At 32.4% G+C, this 18,849-nt stretch overlaps 1 protein-coding gene across 5 annotated transcripts in view; it reads right to left on the bottom strand.

Annotated features, from left to right (window-relative positions):
* LOC149572902 (organic cation/carnitine transporter 7-like) overlaps window positions 1–15,257 on the bottom strand; it is a 153,138-nt gene extending 137,881 nt beyond the window's left edge. For 2 of the 5 annotated variants that reach the window (XM_089814005.1, XM_089814000.1), the window contains exon 1: window positions 14,963–15,240. Coding sequence is in view for 2 of the 5 variants with exons in the window: in XM_089813999.1 (XP_089670125.1) it covers window positions 14,963–14,965 (3 nt within the window). In the remaining 3 variants the exon portion in view is untranslated. Of the gene's footprint in view, window positions 1–14,962 lie in introns of all 5 variants that reach the window. The other 3 variants (XM_089813999.1, XM_089814006.1, XM_089814001.1) reach the window with 3 other exon arrangements.
* Window positions 15,258–18,849: the final 3,592 nt, after the last annotated feature.

The following is an 18,849-nucleotide window of genomic DNA, read 5'->3' as shown; positions in this document are numbered from 1 at the left end:
TGCAGGATTATCTCTCCTCTTCACCCATTCACACTTGGCTCTGCTAGCCTTGGGTACATCCTAGGAGATTGTTAGTAATTATGAGATCCTTATCAATCGGTTTCTTGTGAATGCCATTCTGATTATTATCACAACTGGTATATAGCAAATACTAGTGTATAAGTCAGAATAAATTTTTATGCAAAAGATGGGACAGATTTTATACAACGTACATTATTATGCATAAGCGATTGATGAGCATTCAGTTTAAAGGGAACTATATTGATTTAGTTCCTGCGGTTATGCAACTGATATGTATAGATCAAAAACTAGATGTAAATAAAAAAGAGCAGAACTGGTGCTTATTAGAGTTTATTTCTACACTTTAGCCTTGGTTACGACCCAATTATGTAAGTAGACTCATAATATAAAATTTCTTCACTTGACAGTGACAAGAACAAACTTGTATTGAGAGAGAGAAATCGTGAAAAGAAAAACTGGTGCGAATGGTTCATGACCTACGAAACAATCCAATTTGTTGTGGCAACGATTCCACACAATAATGCTTCCACCAACGTGGCCCCAATCACAAACCAAATATGCCAATATGTTTCTAAAAACAATAATGAGAGAGGAGGTAAAGAACTTTTTGGTTCAGCGAAAATGCATGGCAACAAGGTAAGTGAAATTTGCTTGCCTCTTTCTACGGCCACAAGGGAAGAATATATGGCCTTCTGTGCCTCCGGCTACAAAAGGAAGCTTGACATCAGTTACAAGACGAGCTTCATAAATTCAAAATTAAAAAGATCGATGTCAATAAGGAGGTCGCCACCGCTCATTTATATGGAGTCAAAATAAGAATTTAGAGAGAAGTGGTTGTAATGTCCCCACTATTAGGGTTAGTTTGGGACAAGTAATACTTGCATAATAATGGTTAGAATCACAACAAAAACAAACTAACTATATTATTATACCCTCTAATTTAACCCCAATCTTAAGGACGTCTCCAGATCGGACTTCCTAGCTCATAGCTACCTTGTGGTCTTTCCGAGAGCGCACCCCTTAAGATTCTTCTTGGACGGGCATCCTCTATCCAAAGCTACTCACATATGCATATGTTGACAACATCAAAATATTCTAGCATATTGATTCTCAGCCATGGCGGACAATGGAGATTTCAATACCTCACATACTCCATGCTTCGAGTCCACATTAATTCTTGGCCATGGTGGACAATGGAGATCTTAATATCTCACATGCTTCATGCTTCGAGTCTCATTAATATCCATGGTGCTAGCCCCATAGGTTAACACAATATTATCTACAACTATGATTGATTAATATAAATAAATTCATAAATATAATTAAACAAATATAATCCATAAACATACCTTTCTTACCTTCTTTTCTTGGTCCACGTGGCTCTATCCTTAGTCGGCGCTTCAATGAATTATTCCTTATAGATTATCTCAACTCTATATTTACTTGTCAAAATTATTCCTTTCCTAATTATAAGGAAAGGACAAAATATACTTTTTTGTTTCTTCTTTCCAAGAGTCACAACCTTTCATAATACAAATCCTTTGAAAAGTCACAACACTTCATAGTTATAATCCTTTCGAAAAGTCACAACACTTCATAACTAAAATCCTATGGAAAAGTCTCAATATTTTATAATCAAAATATTTTTGAAAGAGTCACAACTATTCATAATTATGACCCTTTCAAAGGTTCACATCCTTTCAATATCATTGATACCTTTTCAGAAAGCCACTTTCTTATTTTCTTCCTATTACTTTCCTCTTCCATTTTTTCTTTTTGAGCTCCTCTCTTCTCCTCTCCTTTTTTCCTCTCTAAAATAAACTCTCCTCCCTTTTATATCTTAATTTTAAGGAGTCATGTCTATTTGTTTAACATCTCTTGACTTTTCATTAGATTTAGTTAATTTATATTATTCTATGTTATATTATTTATTTACTTACTTATTTGTGTTTATTATTATTTATTATTAAATTCTATTTAGAAAGTTAACATACTTTCTACAATATTGTCTCTTATATTTAATTTTATTTCTTTATTTACTCATTGAAATTTTATTATTTTTTAATTATATAAAATATCATACTAAATATAATTTTATTAATAATATAGATTAAATAATTATTATTTCCTAGTTTTATATTTTAGTATCAGTTTTAATATAACTTTATTAGCATTATTTATCTAATAACAGTGTATTATCTAATTATTATTAAAATTATATCTTAAAATGGGGATATGACAATGGTGGTGAGAGGTATAATGCCAACAAGAAGTCATCAACCCAAATATTTAAATGGCCATCTCAAATTATATGGCCCGATGGAAAATATATAGAAATATGAAAAGTGGTTGTACGTGAAATAAGATTAAACCATAACCGAGGTGAAAGAAATAATAATATTGTCTTAACATATAACACCATGGTATCTATCGATACCTATATATGTATGTGTGTATGTATATACGTGTACATGTGTAAATCTCAACCATATATTTCTTACATATACACCAATATCAAGTACACGTATATATATATATATATATATATATATATATATATATATAATTGGTTTACATATGTACACATATACATGCATGTACATGTATAGATATTTAGGTATCATGATGTCGATATGATAAGACATGCTTATGCACCAAGAGGCTCCAACAACACAATTACAAAGGTGCAAACTTGATCAAATTTCAATTCATGCTTAGTGATTTCTTTTATTATTGAATGATATATATAATCTAACAGGCTAGCTCATGGTCATCCAATGTACACTCTTCCTTGTCTAACCATTTTCCTTTAGCCATAGTGGTTCACAACTCGTGCCTATTTGCCCAATGATGGTGGTGCTCCCCATGTTTGATTCCTTTCTGGCAATGCTTCTCCACTACAATGTGCTCCTGCAGAAAAGAATTTTTCCACGAGAATATCATATTTCTCAATATAATCACAATTACTATAACAAATTATTTTCATAAATTATCATAACGACTAACCACCATATTACTTCATCTTCTGAAGATTTCAAGATAACAATAATAACGATTAACTAACATGTCATCCTCATATGAAATTATAACAAAGAACCAACTTCCCATTTCACATGATCATAACTAATTTCACCTGTCAACTGACTTCACATGAATCTCAACGGCTATATGGATGTTTTTAAATTGAGCCAAAAATTGGGATGTAACATGATCACTATTAATAACAAGCAAATATTTCCCAATTACTTCGTAATACTTAGGTGATCTTAAACAATGAATATATATCTTTTAACCTTTAGAAATACAAGCCTTAATGTCCTTAATGTGTTCATCAACTAGTTTGGTGTCACTAGCGATGGAAGCACATAACTTGTTAAGCCTCTATGCTTTGTATTCTCTACTTGCTTTTGCTACAATTGCTTGCTCCAGAGAGTGAAAATGAATATCAAGCTCATCTAAAACTCTGTCGAAGTTGTCCACAACTTCGCTGCTCTGAAATGTGAAAGGGATATGCAACATCTTATTTACACTGTCCAATGCTCTAATTAGCACTTTAGTCTTTTTCTTTGTGTCCTCTTTGACTTTCTCGTGCATTAACAAAGGCCATCATCGAAATTTTCATCATGTGTTTCCAAGTCTCCCTCCTCTACACTAGCAAGAGCCTTGCTCGTGTCACTGACCAACAATGATGACATATCAGAAGTAGTGGGAGCCTCCAAGAGACTTTCCACTTTGTCAGTTATGTTTTGTATCTTCTTAGGGGCATCACCCTTATTAGTATGGGGCACTACTAAGCTCATCATGATTTGGAGATGAAGGCTCTAACTGAACATTATCTCTACCTACCTCATCAAGTGTGATCATTTAAGGCTTGCCTTCATTGATCACCTCTCTTATCTCAACTTTTGTTATAATATCCTCTTTTTCTTTCTCCTTCTCTTTCTCTTGCTCTTCTTCTTCTTCCATGTCCTCAGCCATATCTTGGGCCTCTAGCATAATCTCTCTAATTTCTTTACAGGAAATCAAATTTCCCATGAAAGTACTATCTTCCTACTATTTCATAGATGGTTCTAAGGTAATTGGTACACCAGTGACAAAGAAATTAGGTTGTTGCACTATACTAAAGAATTGGTTCGCATCATCAGTATCATCGTTCCTCTGCTCCACATGAGTCACAGTTTGTTCTCTAATTGTGATGCCTTTTGGTTTTGGTGTAGGTTCTGGTACATCCTTATTATCTATATCCATTAATACTTTACAAATCACTCTCTCAATTTCCTCACCAATCTCATCATACATACTTGCCATTAACATGATAATTCTCATCTTTGACCTCATTTTATCTTTTGCCTTGTTCAATATCCTATGCATCTCATCAAATGTAATCAAAGCACATGATCATGAAGTGTTTTATCTCTTATTCTCTAATCCTCTTCTAAATCTTTTTCTCTTTAAATCTAATCTCTCAAAGAGATCATCTTGAATACTTCATTGAATCTCTATGAGGTTTCTTTTGAAAATTAAAAAGTGATAACAAAATCTTCTAATAAATTCTAGTCCTCAAGCTCATACCTGTCATAGTACTTGTTCAGTTGTTTGATCAAACCTTTTTTCTATATCCTTCTTGTGATCTTCTTCATATCTAGCTTCCATTTGCTTTTTTGGTCATCCTCCTTCTCTTGTGTCTGCAATTTTGTTTCATCTTGCTTCTTGGTCTCAATAACCTTTGTCTTCCTAGGTCCCTTAGCCTTCACCTTGGGTTTGGGAGTCCTAAAAGGCCTCACTAATGTAATGTCCCTATTTTTGCCACCATCGCAATTTGAGGGATTTGCCTATTATTGTGATCTTCGTAGGCTAATTATGCGGATAGAGGGTCTTCTAAGACACAGGTTTGGCTATGAGAGGGTTTTCTCTTCTTCACGATTCAATATGTTCCAGTTTGGTCTTTGTTTGACTAAGATTGGACTCCATTTGGGCTTAGTTTCATGCACTGGCTATTTATGGCAACTCGGATGATGATCGAGGGGGACCCTTTCTATATTCGGAAAGTGCATTTGGTCACATGGGGAAATGATAGGAGTGACTCTTGTTTCATGCGGCATATTTAAAGGATAAGTATTTTAGGAGTTATTATTATTTTAGTGGCCAAATTATTATTAAATCATTAAATGGCTTATTATAAAGTTTAATTTAATTTTATAATATCACTTGACGGTCGAGTCATCATTGGAAGGGGTCATTTATTGATTAATTATAAGCCTAAGTCAAGTATTAAATATAAAGGTGCAAGGAATTATATTTAAAAGTTGAAGCCTCTTAAGTGAAAAGCATCTTCATGAAGCCATGTGCTAGAAAAGATTATTTAATAAAAGAATTTAATGGAAGCTTCTAATTAATGGTGTGTTGGTGAAGCCAAGTGCATTATAAAAGGTGTCATCATGAAGCAAATAGATCATCCAATTGTCCGTTGCCTTTTTATTATGTCTTGGTGAGGGTTTTGACTGAGATTGGTGAATTCAATCCATTGCTGAAGTTTAATGGATTTGGACTGAGATTTTGGTGCCTTCTCATATTGTTGCTACTGTGGCTGAGAAGAGGATTTGTTTGTGTATTCCAATTCTGTGATTAATGTGGTCTGGAAGACTTTGCTACTGCCAAAGCTATTATTTGTTTTCATTTGAATTTTGAAGTTTATCATCACTGATTTGTGATGTTTAGCATATGAGTTTTCAGTGTGGGTTTTACCTTGGCATTGTGAGCTGTTGTTGGGCATTTTTTACTATCAGAACTGGACGCCAGGCTGCCAGAACTGGACGCCAGGCTGCTGCATTCTTGGCAACGTCCCATATTAACTAGCCGCCTTTCAATTACAGCAGTGTTACTCTACAGCGATTATTTGGAGCTGCGATTTGTATAGACCTGGGCATGGTATACATACAAATCTACTGCAATTTGACATGTACAGCAGTCACCTACAGGTTCTTCGTTTAATTGCAAATTTCATGAGAGTTGAAGTACTAATTTGCAAGTTTAAAAGTGCAAATCAATAGTTTCATATAGACATTATTATTCGTGGTCCACATTATTATTCCTGGTCCATTGTAAACAATTTGGTGTTGAAATTAGGAGCTATAAGGTTGCACAACAATTGTTTGTCAAAATGTCAAGTTGTACTTATGTGTTTCAGGCATTAGATTGCATGCCGAGTGTTTGTAGAAATGTCTACTTGCCGTAGATGAACATTTCACATGCTAAAATCATATGTATGTATTTGAATGTTTAAAAAAAATTGCATTTGTACTCCAGCTTCTTTGTTTGAACATCAAATTACCATTTGCAAACGTCTAATCTAAATTTGAACCATTACAAGCAAGCGAAAGTAATCTGAAGATAAAAGACAGGGAGATAGAGATTTCATGCAAAGTGTTTGACGAAATGTCAAACCACTAATTTTGTGAAGAAAAATTGATATTTAATTAAGATATCACCTGTTGAGGGTTATTACAACTGATGTTGCAGCAATAGAAGTTGTCTTTGTCTTTGCTTGCTCTACTTTAGCAGGTGGAGTTCTCCTTGTAAATTTCCTTGTGGCTCGCTGAGGAGTAGCGATCACCTCAAGATTTGCGACCACTGCCAATGGCGAATGTGACACCTTGAGTAGTTGCTTTTCAACTCATTCTTCTTCCTTAGGCCTCGCAGGAGTGGAGGCTTCAATCTTAGCATGTTTTACAACTTCACTCTCTTTTCTTAGACTCGTCATCTATTTTTTTGTTATACCTTCCTTCTCTACGATTCTATTAACCATCTTTTCTAACTTCCCCTTTCTTGAACCTCTAGTAAGCTCTTCCCTTACCTTACTCTATTTTTCTTCATATGTTCCCTATTGCTCTACCTTGGGATCTTTCTCAGTACAAGGATTGCATCAACATGTTGTACAACTATAAAAGGATCTACTTCATATCTCATAGGTGGGATCCATTGAACTCTTGGTTCTACTGCCTCCATGCAAGTACTATCAATTTCCACCATGAAGCACGTAGTCTTTGCATGCTTTTCAACAATTTCTTTAGGTATTCTTACCCTCAACTTCATTTCCCTCTGAAATCCCTTGAACAGTCCAAACAAATGACTATCTATTTGACTTCTATCTTGCATTCTATAATATTCTATGGTCTGTAAGGCAGTAGGTACATCTTTCCTCCATGCACTGGGGTGCATACCACGAATCTATAATGATATGGAAGAGCATGTGCAAAATAAAAGAACCAAATCTAAATACCTATAACTTATCATGCCTGATTCTTCTAATGTTTTCCAGTAACAGTTGCCTAATGATCTCACAAACATCAAAATGTTTGTGCTCAAGGACCATCTTATAAGTTGTGTCAATAATACTTGCTGAAACTGAGTTATGTTTGCTACTACAATGCATTTTGTAGCCCATACTCTTAGAGATTAACCTCACATCCTTTTGTTTAATGTCTGCAAGGGTCATGGCTTGCCTATCCCACTTAGATATAGTATTCTTTCAACTTCCTTCTTGATTAACTTCATCGCAATGGGTATTATATCTGCATTGTCAAATCCAGTCACTAGATGAATGAGTTCTTTAGTTATCTTGACAAGTTGATCTCCCAACTAGAAGAACCAATCATGAATCCTACTGAGAACATTCATTGTCCAATCTAATTCCACAAACTCCTTAAAATCCATAAACTTAACTATGTTAAGGGTTTCTGAATGTTTAGATTCGGGCTTAAAGGTCCTATTCTCACACAAAACATCCTCTAAGATCACTCCAAATGCTAGCATTCCCTATTGTTTCTTACTTGCAATGTATGTAAGTGTTAGAAATAATAGTGTACCAAGATAACTGAGAGAGGGGGGTGAATCAGTTATCCAATTAAAACATTTATCAACCTTAATTAATCTTAACCATTCAATCAAAGTAAACAGCAACCATAACAAGATGCACATACACAATTACACCAGAGTTGTTAACTAGGGAAACCCTTGATCAGAGTGAAAACCCCGGTGGGAATGATGCTCACAAAGATATACTAATATATATATTCCTTGTTAGAGGATGGATCCTGTTAAGAGTCTATGAACACATTCAGTACATCAGAGTCCATGTTAGGAGGCTTTGAATCCCTGTTAGGAGATTCCAACCCTATTAGGAGTTGTGCCAACCCTGTTAGGTGTAGAAGGCAGAAGGACACACTGTCCGAACAACTTCTGGCGCAAGACAACTGAACTTCACTATCCAACTGATATATCAACTATTCCTTGCAGAATAATTGTTTTTACTGTGCTTTATCCTATTTCCTCTGTCCTATCAACCGGACCAAACACTTTCAGACCTTGTTGACTAGGTCACAAACCTCAAATCCAAATATCAAACCTCGGATCTTAAAATAAAACCTCGGCAACGAAGTTTTCTCCAACTTCGCTCTGCTCTGCTTATCCTCGCATATCAACTTGTTTCTCTTCTATTCCTCTCTTCGTGCTTCACACAATCGTTCTTACATAACAAAGGAAAATGTCCTTCCTTTATGCTGAATCCATGAAACAATTCCTTGAGTGTGCTATTACACCTTCTCAATTAATTATTATAGGACCTCATTAAGAACACGTTATACTTACCGATAACATCAATCTGTCGCCTTGTAACTTGAATAACTTTTCGTACATGTAATATTATGACGAGCGAGCTTAGCCACGTCATCTCCAACATGTCTTCTACATGCCTTTAACCTTGCTTCTCAAAATAACAACTCTGCTAAGAGATATAATAAGTTTACCAGAACATGCTTCTATAAACTCTATCTCAAAACAATCTTCACCAAAACTTGCATAACTTCTTCCAAACTTAATATCTTATGCACCCGAGGTTAGTTGCATATGCTAGACACTTAGTAGTATCTCCCATTAACCTCGCTGGTGAAAATACTCAACAATCTATCCATACCAACTTGATCTTTACTGTTGTTCTTCTGTCAGATACCACAGAAAAGTGCTATGTTGACATCAATGACAAACATAGTCATGAATGTAACGTATCATCAAAAGATCTGATCATGTTTCTATAATACTCCCCCATAGGAATATCATCAGCATTCATGCTTCCAACAATAAGCCCTTATATCTTTGAAACATGTAGTACTTCATCGAGGGGATAGGAAAATATACCCTCAGGATCATCCTCCATACATTTAAAGGGATGTTTCCTAAAGTGATTTTTATTTTTCTCCTTTATGTCATAAATTTGTAGTGTATCCATGCTATCCAACTGAAGTTGATCACAAGTAATGCTCGTAAGACAAGATCAAATACCTTTTCGTCATTGAACTAGGGTTTGCTCAAAATCTTTGAAAACCTTTGCTCAAATGCTTCAATCACCTTACTGCACTCTTCTCTAGAAACTCAAATGGTGTCAAATGAATCAAACTTAATTGTTCAATCATCTCAATTCGTTCAATAATTAATGTGTTAGATCGCATTCTGGAGAAGTTGTTATAGAAACAGTAGCCATGAAAATAAATTGCAATGTCTCAGATATCATGCATGCGATAAGAGATATCATGTCTCCCAACCTTGACACTCCTTAACCCATGCTCAGGGGGGAGATATCTTCTACACAATTGCTTCCCCTAAGGCCATGCTTGGCCAACTCAAGCTGATGTATAATGTTGGGTGCTTGGCACTGGAAGAATTATATGAAAAGGCTCTTCTTTACCAAATGAGTGATTATGATTCTTCTCTTTCCACACCTCCTCATTCCTATTCTTGCTTTCCTTCACAAATGTATCATTGATGTTCGTATAATTTATCTAGTTAGATCCATTGTACCTTTTCCCATTATAATTGTTCCTTCTAACATTAGGTACTCTTCTATTGGTCACAAAGTCATCAAATTTGTAGTATCTAGTTGAATGCCCTAGATTATTGCATTTTTAACATGTAACAAATGCATTTCCATATCGTGGTCCACCTTGATTCACTTCCAATCTGCAATCTCTTGCAATATGTCCAAAGTTGTTGCACTTGTAACATATAACTCCAAAAGACATAACATTATTACTTCTAATAGCTCTTCTAGCATTAGATCTAGGATTAGATATCTTATTTGTCTTCTAATTTGATTTAGCTTTGCATTCATGTGGCTTATGCTCATAAAGGCAACAGTTGAAGCAATAACTAGTAAAAGGCTTAGTATCAATATTACCTTTGCAATATTTCTTCATACGTCTGTACTTGTTGCAAGCATAGCAACTTCCTTTAATCTTCTTGATTTGCTCTTTAGGTTCATCAACCTAAATAGGTGTCTGAATAGGATCTTGAATTGATCTTTCCTCATATGCCTTAGAACTTTCAGCACTGTGATAACCAACTCCAGATATGTCACCCTTAGGTTTCTATTGTTGTAATTGCTCATCAAGTTTGTCACTACTTGAATAGAGTTTCTCAAGATGTAACTTTGCTTCAACAAGTTTGCCCTTGACAATATTAATGTACTTTTCCAAATCGTAATAATTAGATCTTAAATCTCCAAGTTCCAATTTCACTTGTCCAAGCTGATTATTCAAATCATGTCATTCATTTGTTTTCTTCTTTAGATCTAATTCAAGTTTTTCCTTTTGCTTCCCATCTTCAATCTCTTTGGCCATCTGAAGAGTAGCGATCTCAAATTCATGTTGTAGTGCTTATTTTCCCTTTTGAAGTTTCTTAATCAAATATAATTTCTTAGGCTCATTAATCTGCTCAACTAATTCCTTCCTCTTCACTCTTGAAATATCAATATGTTCTTTGAGTTTTCTAATGTAATCTTGTGCATCTTTAAGCTTCAATTTCAACCTTTCCTTATCTAGTTTTTCTTAATCCAAATCTTGAAGTGTTGTATCAAAATTCCTTTGTAAGTTGCTTGCATCCATCAAGACCCTCCTCAAGTTGTAAGACTTCTTCTGAGGTACCAAGCTCTGATACCAATTGTTAGGATCAAGCAACACTGAGAGGGGGGGTGTATAAGTGTTGCAACACTTCAAAACCAATTCAACAATTTATAACTTAACCATATGCAACCATAAACCACAATGCCAAAAAGTAAAGCATACATCAAAGAAGTACTCATTACGCAATGATTTGTTCTCGAGGAAACCCTAGCCAAGGGAAAACCCTGATGGGGATTGAACCCAAAAGATTATACACTAATCTGAAAGTATTTCTGTTAGGAGATCTAACCCTGATAGGAGACGTTACATAGCATTTAGTACAATGGTCCCTGTTAAGAGACAAGAACTTGTTAGAGGTTTGCAACCCTTTTGGGAGTTGAGAACAAAAAAGAAGGTTACATCCATCTTTTAAACTCAGTGTCCAAATATAAAGAAAGTATTACATCAAAAATTAACTATACATGACATCACAATGTCTGATTAGTTCCACTGAAGCTTGAATTTGTTCTAATCCAACATCAAGGCTTGCACATAGCATCATATATCTTATACATATCCTTGCAAACCAAATAAGACTTTCCTTTATACCCTTGTGAATTATTAATCCAGCCAGCTACACTAACTCTTCACAAAATATGTCCATCCAAAATTGGACAACACTATCCAAGAGTTAAGTCCTTAGATGTCGTCCCTCTATTGCTAAGCAATTGAATTGACAAAACGATTCAATTAGCTAAGCCAAATAAACCGATCTCATAAACAGTCCTAAAACTCTGTCATACTAGAACTGTTCTGCTTTGCATCACCAAAACACATGCTATTCATCTTATTAACCCAAGTGACCATACCAATAGCTCATGTACACTGTATATACCATGTTTCCAAAATTGCAGCCTCATCTAATAATTTTGCTGCCACCGCTGACCAAAATTGTCCAACTACATCTTGTATTACATTCCTGGACTTAGGAATTTTGCACATACATATTATAACAAAATTGATTGTTAACCCAAGTGATCATGCAAATTACATATATTGCCATCAATGACAACACATGACTACTCACTTAACACTCATTTGCCAATATTTATGTCCCTTGCTTATCGGTACTTCCAATTAGTCAATTAATCAAAGATACATCCTTCCCATTATGATGGTTCCACTAATCATTGATTAGTCAATTGTTACCTCAATCATTATTCTTGACACTGATGGGTATCTTAGTGATTAGACTATAACATTGTATATTATTTTTTCTCTTCTCGTTGTTGGTGGTCAGTAATTTCTTTAGACTCTGCGATATGAAAATTGCAAACTCCTCTTCTTCATATTGTAAAAGTCACTGATTATATCTCCTTAATGCTGATGTGTCCCTATGATCATATTCAATATTGTTTATCACTAATGAGTGATATTTGTCACTGTCCCATTGCTATTATTTATCTTACTTTAATGTTGTGAACCGTATTGACGATATATCTTTTGATAGCCATGTGTCTCATACAAGACCAGTAGAATATTTATTGACTCACCTTTATGGCCGTATCAAACTATATGTCCACTGGTACAATTGAATTTGCAATATATATTATAATCCTTTGGATGTTTGTCAACACAAATATTATTTAGTAAAGTATTTATGCCTAACTTTGGACTTTATATTTAATAAATTGTTAATCAAATAAGCTTTTATATTTCTGAAGCTAAGTCACTTGTGTAATGTCTCCCTTTTATCATAATTTATTATTTTACTATAATATTTATTATTTATATATATAATTTTATCATTTTAATAATATATCAATATATTAATAGATTATATTATTTGTATTTATTAAATTCTGTTTTTATTATTATTATTCTAATAAATTTCTATTATTTATTATTAAATCCTATTTCGTATTGGGGACAACACAATGGGCCCCATATGCAAATTTCTGGCCTAAAATAGTTGCATAATAGGCCAAACGCAACTACCGACTGACCTGCCCAAGGAGGGAACATTACAAAAAGCCCTTGGAGAATTGGGAATCGGACGAAAACCAAGTTCACCATTGAGAGGAATTTATACAAGGTTTCCATTTGTGCTACAAATGATGATTTACAGGCAGACTTCAAAGGTTTTCTTACAGAACTTAGGTTTCTATAATTTGGTGAATTCGGATCAGGATTATATAATAAATAGGAATGTCACCTTGAGATTGATTAAGCGTCGTTTGATAATATTTTGGCACCATTTTGGTATGGTTTTGAAGAAATTTTTGTGAGCAGATCATAAGTTCATAATGGAGGCTCAAAAATCAGATTTTTTGCATTATGGCTTCCTCTTTATTTCCACTTTGGAAGGTACGCCCAGCTTGAAGGTCAAACTGTGCCACTTTAGAAGAGAGTTTCATTCACTATTGAGGTTGATTTGACATCATTTGCATAATCAGACTCTGTAACAGACTTCAAAGGGTTCAATCCATGAAGGGTTTCATCATTTAGAATCTCTATATGTACCGCTGCTCATAAAGAGGAGTTGGTGGCAAGATTTAAAGGTTTGACACTTCGAATCAGCATTTACCAGTCATCGCATCAGTCAGATAACAGTGTCTACCTCAGTGGGAAGCACATATCATCTCCAACTAAGGTCCAACATCATCTAGAACAAAGGGCAATCCATCTGGGAATGTTGTGCATATTTTGTGAATCCAAATCTTTAATTTAGATCAAGTTTGTAACTGCTGTACCAGTCTGAAAATTTCATATCAGACCTGGTATAAGTTGTAACCAAACCTGGTTTCATTCAATAAAGGCATAATTGGGTGTGGCATACTTGATATGTCTTTATGCAGTCATTAGTTTATCAGTTTTATACATCCGTTCATGTATTGGCATTGAGAAACTTCCAAACAAACATCAGAAAATATCCATACACTCAGAAATCAGAACTGAAACACTTTTCATACCAAGTGTTTCATAAAATATAAAACAATCAAAAGTGAAAATTTCAGGTCACATTTGGGTGGGGATATTTCAAAAATCCTCACAACTAGTGGGAATGTGCTACAAGTTTACACTATTGTTTGGTTGCAAAGCCACGTCCAAGGGACATCTATTCTGCCAAAATTTGTTTCAGACTTGCACCCAGCTTCAGTTTAATTATAAAAAATTTAATACAGAATGTATGTCTGCAGGTGAATTGGTGTTATCGTTCTAGCATTTGATAATGCTCTGCCTAATAACCAGACTTGGCCCACGGGACTCAACGAGAACCATGTCCTTGTTGGACTCAATAGGAATATCTCGGGTGGCTCTTTCTGTTCTCCACCGAGGCGTCTATAATTGTGGGCAGACATAAAACGAATGCAATATTTTAATTAAGATTACACTGGGGTATATGGTCCTAGGGAACCAATAACCAACAATTCTGCAGGAGTCCAATTTTTGTGATACAGAATGCATCAGGCACATTTATATTTACGTTTCTTCCTTTATCAGTTTATCTAATGGACCTGAGAAAATGAATTTTATTGCAACTGCTACACAATGTGTAAAACCCATGAGCTGTGGATAAGACAGTTGATGTTTCTCATTACTACTTGTTCCATGTCAAATAAACTCCATATTTGAAGCAGTGTTTCCTCCCATAGTTTCATTTAAAAGGTGCTCTGTTGCCATATATATCTTTCAAACACCAACTTTTTATAAATAATAATAACCCTCGAAATGCCGAGCATTGAATATAGCAGGAAATTAAAACGCGAAAACATAGCACCTATACAAATTCTCGTACACAATTAAGTGCAAATCAAATGCTCAGATTAGAATCCAGAATTTTTGGTCAAACTACAGCAAGACATTATGCCCGAAATTCGAGAAGGGAAAGCAAAACGTCCAGGCCAAGATGGATCAGTAAAGAAATACAATATAGCAATTGTGCTTGACGGAAATCCAAAAAAAAAACCGAGATACTGCAATAAAGTGATGTTGTTGAAAGACCTTACCATATATCATGAAGTGTCCGGCCTATCCAGCCCTTTCAGCTTGTGGGATCCGGATGAGATAAACGATTTTCCCACATATGTAATCAAAAATTATCAGATCATGTATTTTTCTTCTTACTTGCATCGCTGTTACTTGCATCGCTGGGAACTCCTTTGACAATGTTTGGCGTGTACTGCTGAACGTTTCAGAAACGTGCAAAGCAATCAAAATCAATTTTGAATTTTAAAAAAAAAAAGAGGAGAGTTTTTCATGTTGACATTCCGCCCGGCAATCTCACAATTTTATTTTGAATGACAACTATCGATATACCTACTAATTAATGCATTTTCCTTCCCTTACAAAATACAATAATGTTTATATTATTATTATTAGCTACTGCCAAGGCAGTATTATTAATTCCTGCCAAGGCAGGAATACTTATGCATTCATGTCAATCCAAATATGACATTAACACTCACTAATCAAATTCAAGAATTTAAAATATAATATGAGAAAATGTTTATATCTTTTTCTAATTTTTTATTAATTTATAAATCACATTTTTCATCCATTTTATTGGTCCATACTATTTTTAGTGTGGGAGAAAATTAATTTTCTTCAACAAAGAATACAAATATTTTCTAACAACTTTATCTTGCATTAATGAATGTATTAATTATAACTTTATCTTTTTCACATATGTGACAAGTTGATAAGATTTTATTTTTTCAATTATTTTATCTTCCACCTCACACAACATGTCTAATCAATATTAATTATCACAATCTATTAAATATTTTTAATTTCTTATTTTAAATATATTTATTATTAGTTTTACATTGATGTTTATTATCTATTAAATATTTTTAATTTCTAATTTTAAATATATTTATTATTAGTTTTACATTGATGTTTATTTTTGACTATTTGATATAGCTTGTTCCTAAAACTTCATGTAATGCATAAGTTCAAATTATACTGTTATACATATATAACTAATAAATATATCTTTTTAATATAATTTCAATATGTTATATCTTTGTGTTTGAATTTTAATTTTTTTTAAACTTTGGTTTTTTATTAAAAATAGTTAAATTATTACTATTATTTTACTTTTATAAAAATAAATTAAAAAATATAATTTTTTTAATTATATTTTATAATAGTGTTCAGTGTTACAATTTTTAAATTATATTATTTATTATTATTAATATTTTTTATTTAAACAATTTATCATTTAGTTTAAATATATTTAAAATTTAAATATATATTTTAATATTAAATTAATAATTATATTTTATATCCAAAAACATACTAAAGAAATAACCACAAAATAGAAATAATTCAATTCTAAAAGATATATAAATTATTATTAGGTTTTTATAAACTATGTATTAAAATAAAATAGTTATATTTTATTTCTTATTTATTATATCATATTTATTCATCAACATCAAATTTATATGTATTACATCTATTTATCATTTACAAATATACATATTAAATTATAAAGATATTATTTCATAATTAAAAATTACTTAATTTTATGAAAATTTTGGAAATACAAAACATTAAATAGTAAACCTTCTCTAATTGTTTAAAATTAAACAATTAGTTTTACTTATAAAATATTTTTATAATCCAATACATTTCATTTTTTCTTATAGAAATGTGAGTTTTAATATAAAAATTAAATTCTTAGTTTCATTAATTAAAATATAATATATTTTAATTTTTTATTATAATCATGATTTTATTTTGACTATTTATTTTATTAAAAAAAAAATTATATTTAATTCTTTCTCTCTAACACACAACTTATGTTGGTATCACTCTATCTTACTATTTTATCTCTCTTCCTCTTCCTCTATATTATTTATCATTTTTTCCTCTGCATATATGTTTATGTTGTTATTGTTGTACACTGCTATTTATCTCTATCTATATCTCTATCTTAGTTTTTGTCCAATGCTAATGATTAAATAAAAATAGCATGAGTTCCATTTGATAATCAAGATGAGAATAATACATAGTTGGGGGAGTTATTCCAACTACTTATGGTTGTCTAGTAGTATGCATGGTATGCTTAAACATACAATGTGATACTCCAAATGCTTCATCACTTCTTCAAGTTCTATAATTCAAATATTGGTATGGATATCTTTCCTCATTGCACATAATTTAAGTTGTCAATGTAGAAGGTGCAAATTTGTCTAAAGCATATGTATTGATCATAGAATGATATTAAGTACTTAGTGCCATATTGGGGACTTTGGCCTCTTATTCTTGGGTTTAAATGTCCAAAGATATAATAATATAGAACGAGAACTTAATAACAAAATATGAGCCATCCTATCAGATTACAAGTGCATTTCTAGGACAAGAATTTAACAACAAAATATGAACAATCCTATCAGATCACAAGTGCATTTCTAGGCAAAAATTAATGCATTCATAATGTTAATTTAGATTCTCACTCATCTACACCTCTACAACCATTATGCGTTAGGCAGGAACTCTGACGCATTGCGTCTCTTGTTATAAAAAGTCTCCAACGATAGTGATTTTATTGACATATTGTTGGTTTATATATAATAAAAACTATTATTCAATATTTTAATATAGAAAAAAATTATATCAAATTTTTTTTCAATATATTTTGTTTTGTCTTTATATAGAGATATCTTATATAGAATTATGAATGTTGGTTTGTATGGAATATTAAATATTATTTAATAGTTTAATATAGAAAAAATTTATATCAAGTTTTCATTCAGTATATTTTCATTAACTTTTATATAAATGTATATTATCGAATGATGGGTGAACATTATTAGTTCCTCTATAGCACGATACTTATGCATTCATACAATTCAATGTTTTCATCTAACTTTATCAATCATATAACTTTATTTTATCTATATAGTTGGCGAGCGCGCACACGCGCATGCATGCGCGCGCGCACACACACACACACAATAAAAATTTATGTTCAATCTTATTGTCTAAGACAATGAATGGTAGTGAGCAAAAAATCATATGTAATATAAAATATTATTTAGTATTTTAATATAGAAAACTATTACATCAAATATTTTTTCAATATATTTTGATTTGTCTTTATATAGAGGTGTCTTATATAGAACTATGAATTGTTGGTTTATATGCAATTTTATAGTATTTTAATATAGAAAACTTTTACATCAAATTTTCATGCAATATATTTTCATTAGTCATTATATAAATGTATCTTGTGTGAACATTATTAGTTCCTGCATGGTAGGGTACTAATGCATTCGTGCAATTCAACTTTTTCATTTAACTTAGTCAATCATAAAACTTTATGTTTTCGTACTTATTTGTTCTGTATAGTTTTCACATATGTATATATCAATTCATATTTTTTTGTGTATATAAAATTATGTTTAATCTTATTGGTTGAGACAATGAATAGTCAGTGAGCCAAAAAAAAACAAAAAATCAATAATGATGTGACATAAAGCCCTCAAACAAACTTACAACTTCTCTTCTTTTTTGCATTGAAGAAATATTTTACAAATCATTTCAATGCAAACAATTATTGTGTAATTTGTTTCATATGGACAGTGGCTAATAGGCTATCTCTTAAATGAATATTGAATACATATCAATCTGTTATGGAAAATCTAAGAAAAAATCTACAAATTATTTCAATGCAAATAATTAATGTGCAGATTTTTCAATTGTGGATAGTGGGTAACATTTTATCTATTAAGTTTAAATTAAATGCATATCAATTTGTTATCTATATTTGTTGAGTTGAATTCCAACAAATATCAGAATTAAGGAGAGCAAGCATGAGGTTTGTTGGGAGAACATATATGATTGTTTTCTTGCATGGGTGATCTCTTTTAGGCTCTTTTTCTTT

This window comes from Cupressus sempervirens, chromosome 2, assembly GCF_028749045.1.
Source record: "Cupressus sempervirens isolate cs-2001-9-10 chromosome 2, ASM2874904v1, whole genome shotgun sequence".
NCBI classification, from domain to species: domain Eukaryota; kingdom Viridiplantae; phylum Streptophyta; class Pinopsida; order Cupressales; family Cupressaceae; genus Cupressus; species Cupressus sempervirens.
The sequence above is the reverse complement of the archived record's forward strand: the minus strand, read 5'-3'. Positions and strand labels throughout refer to the sequence as shown.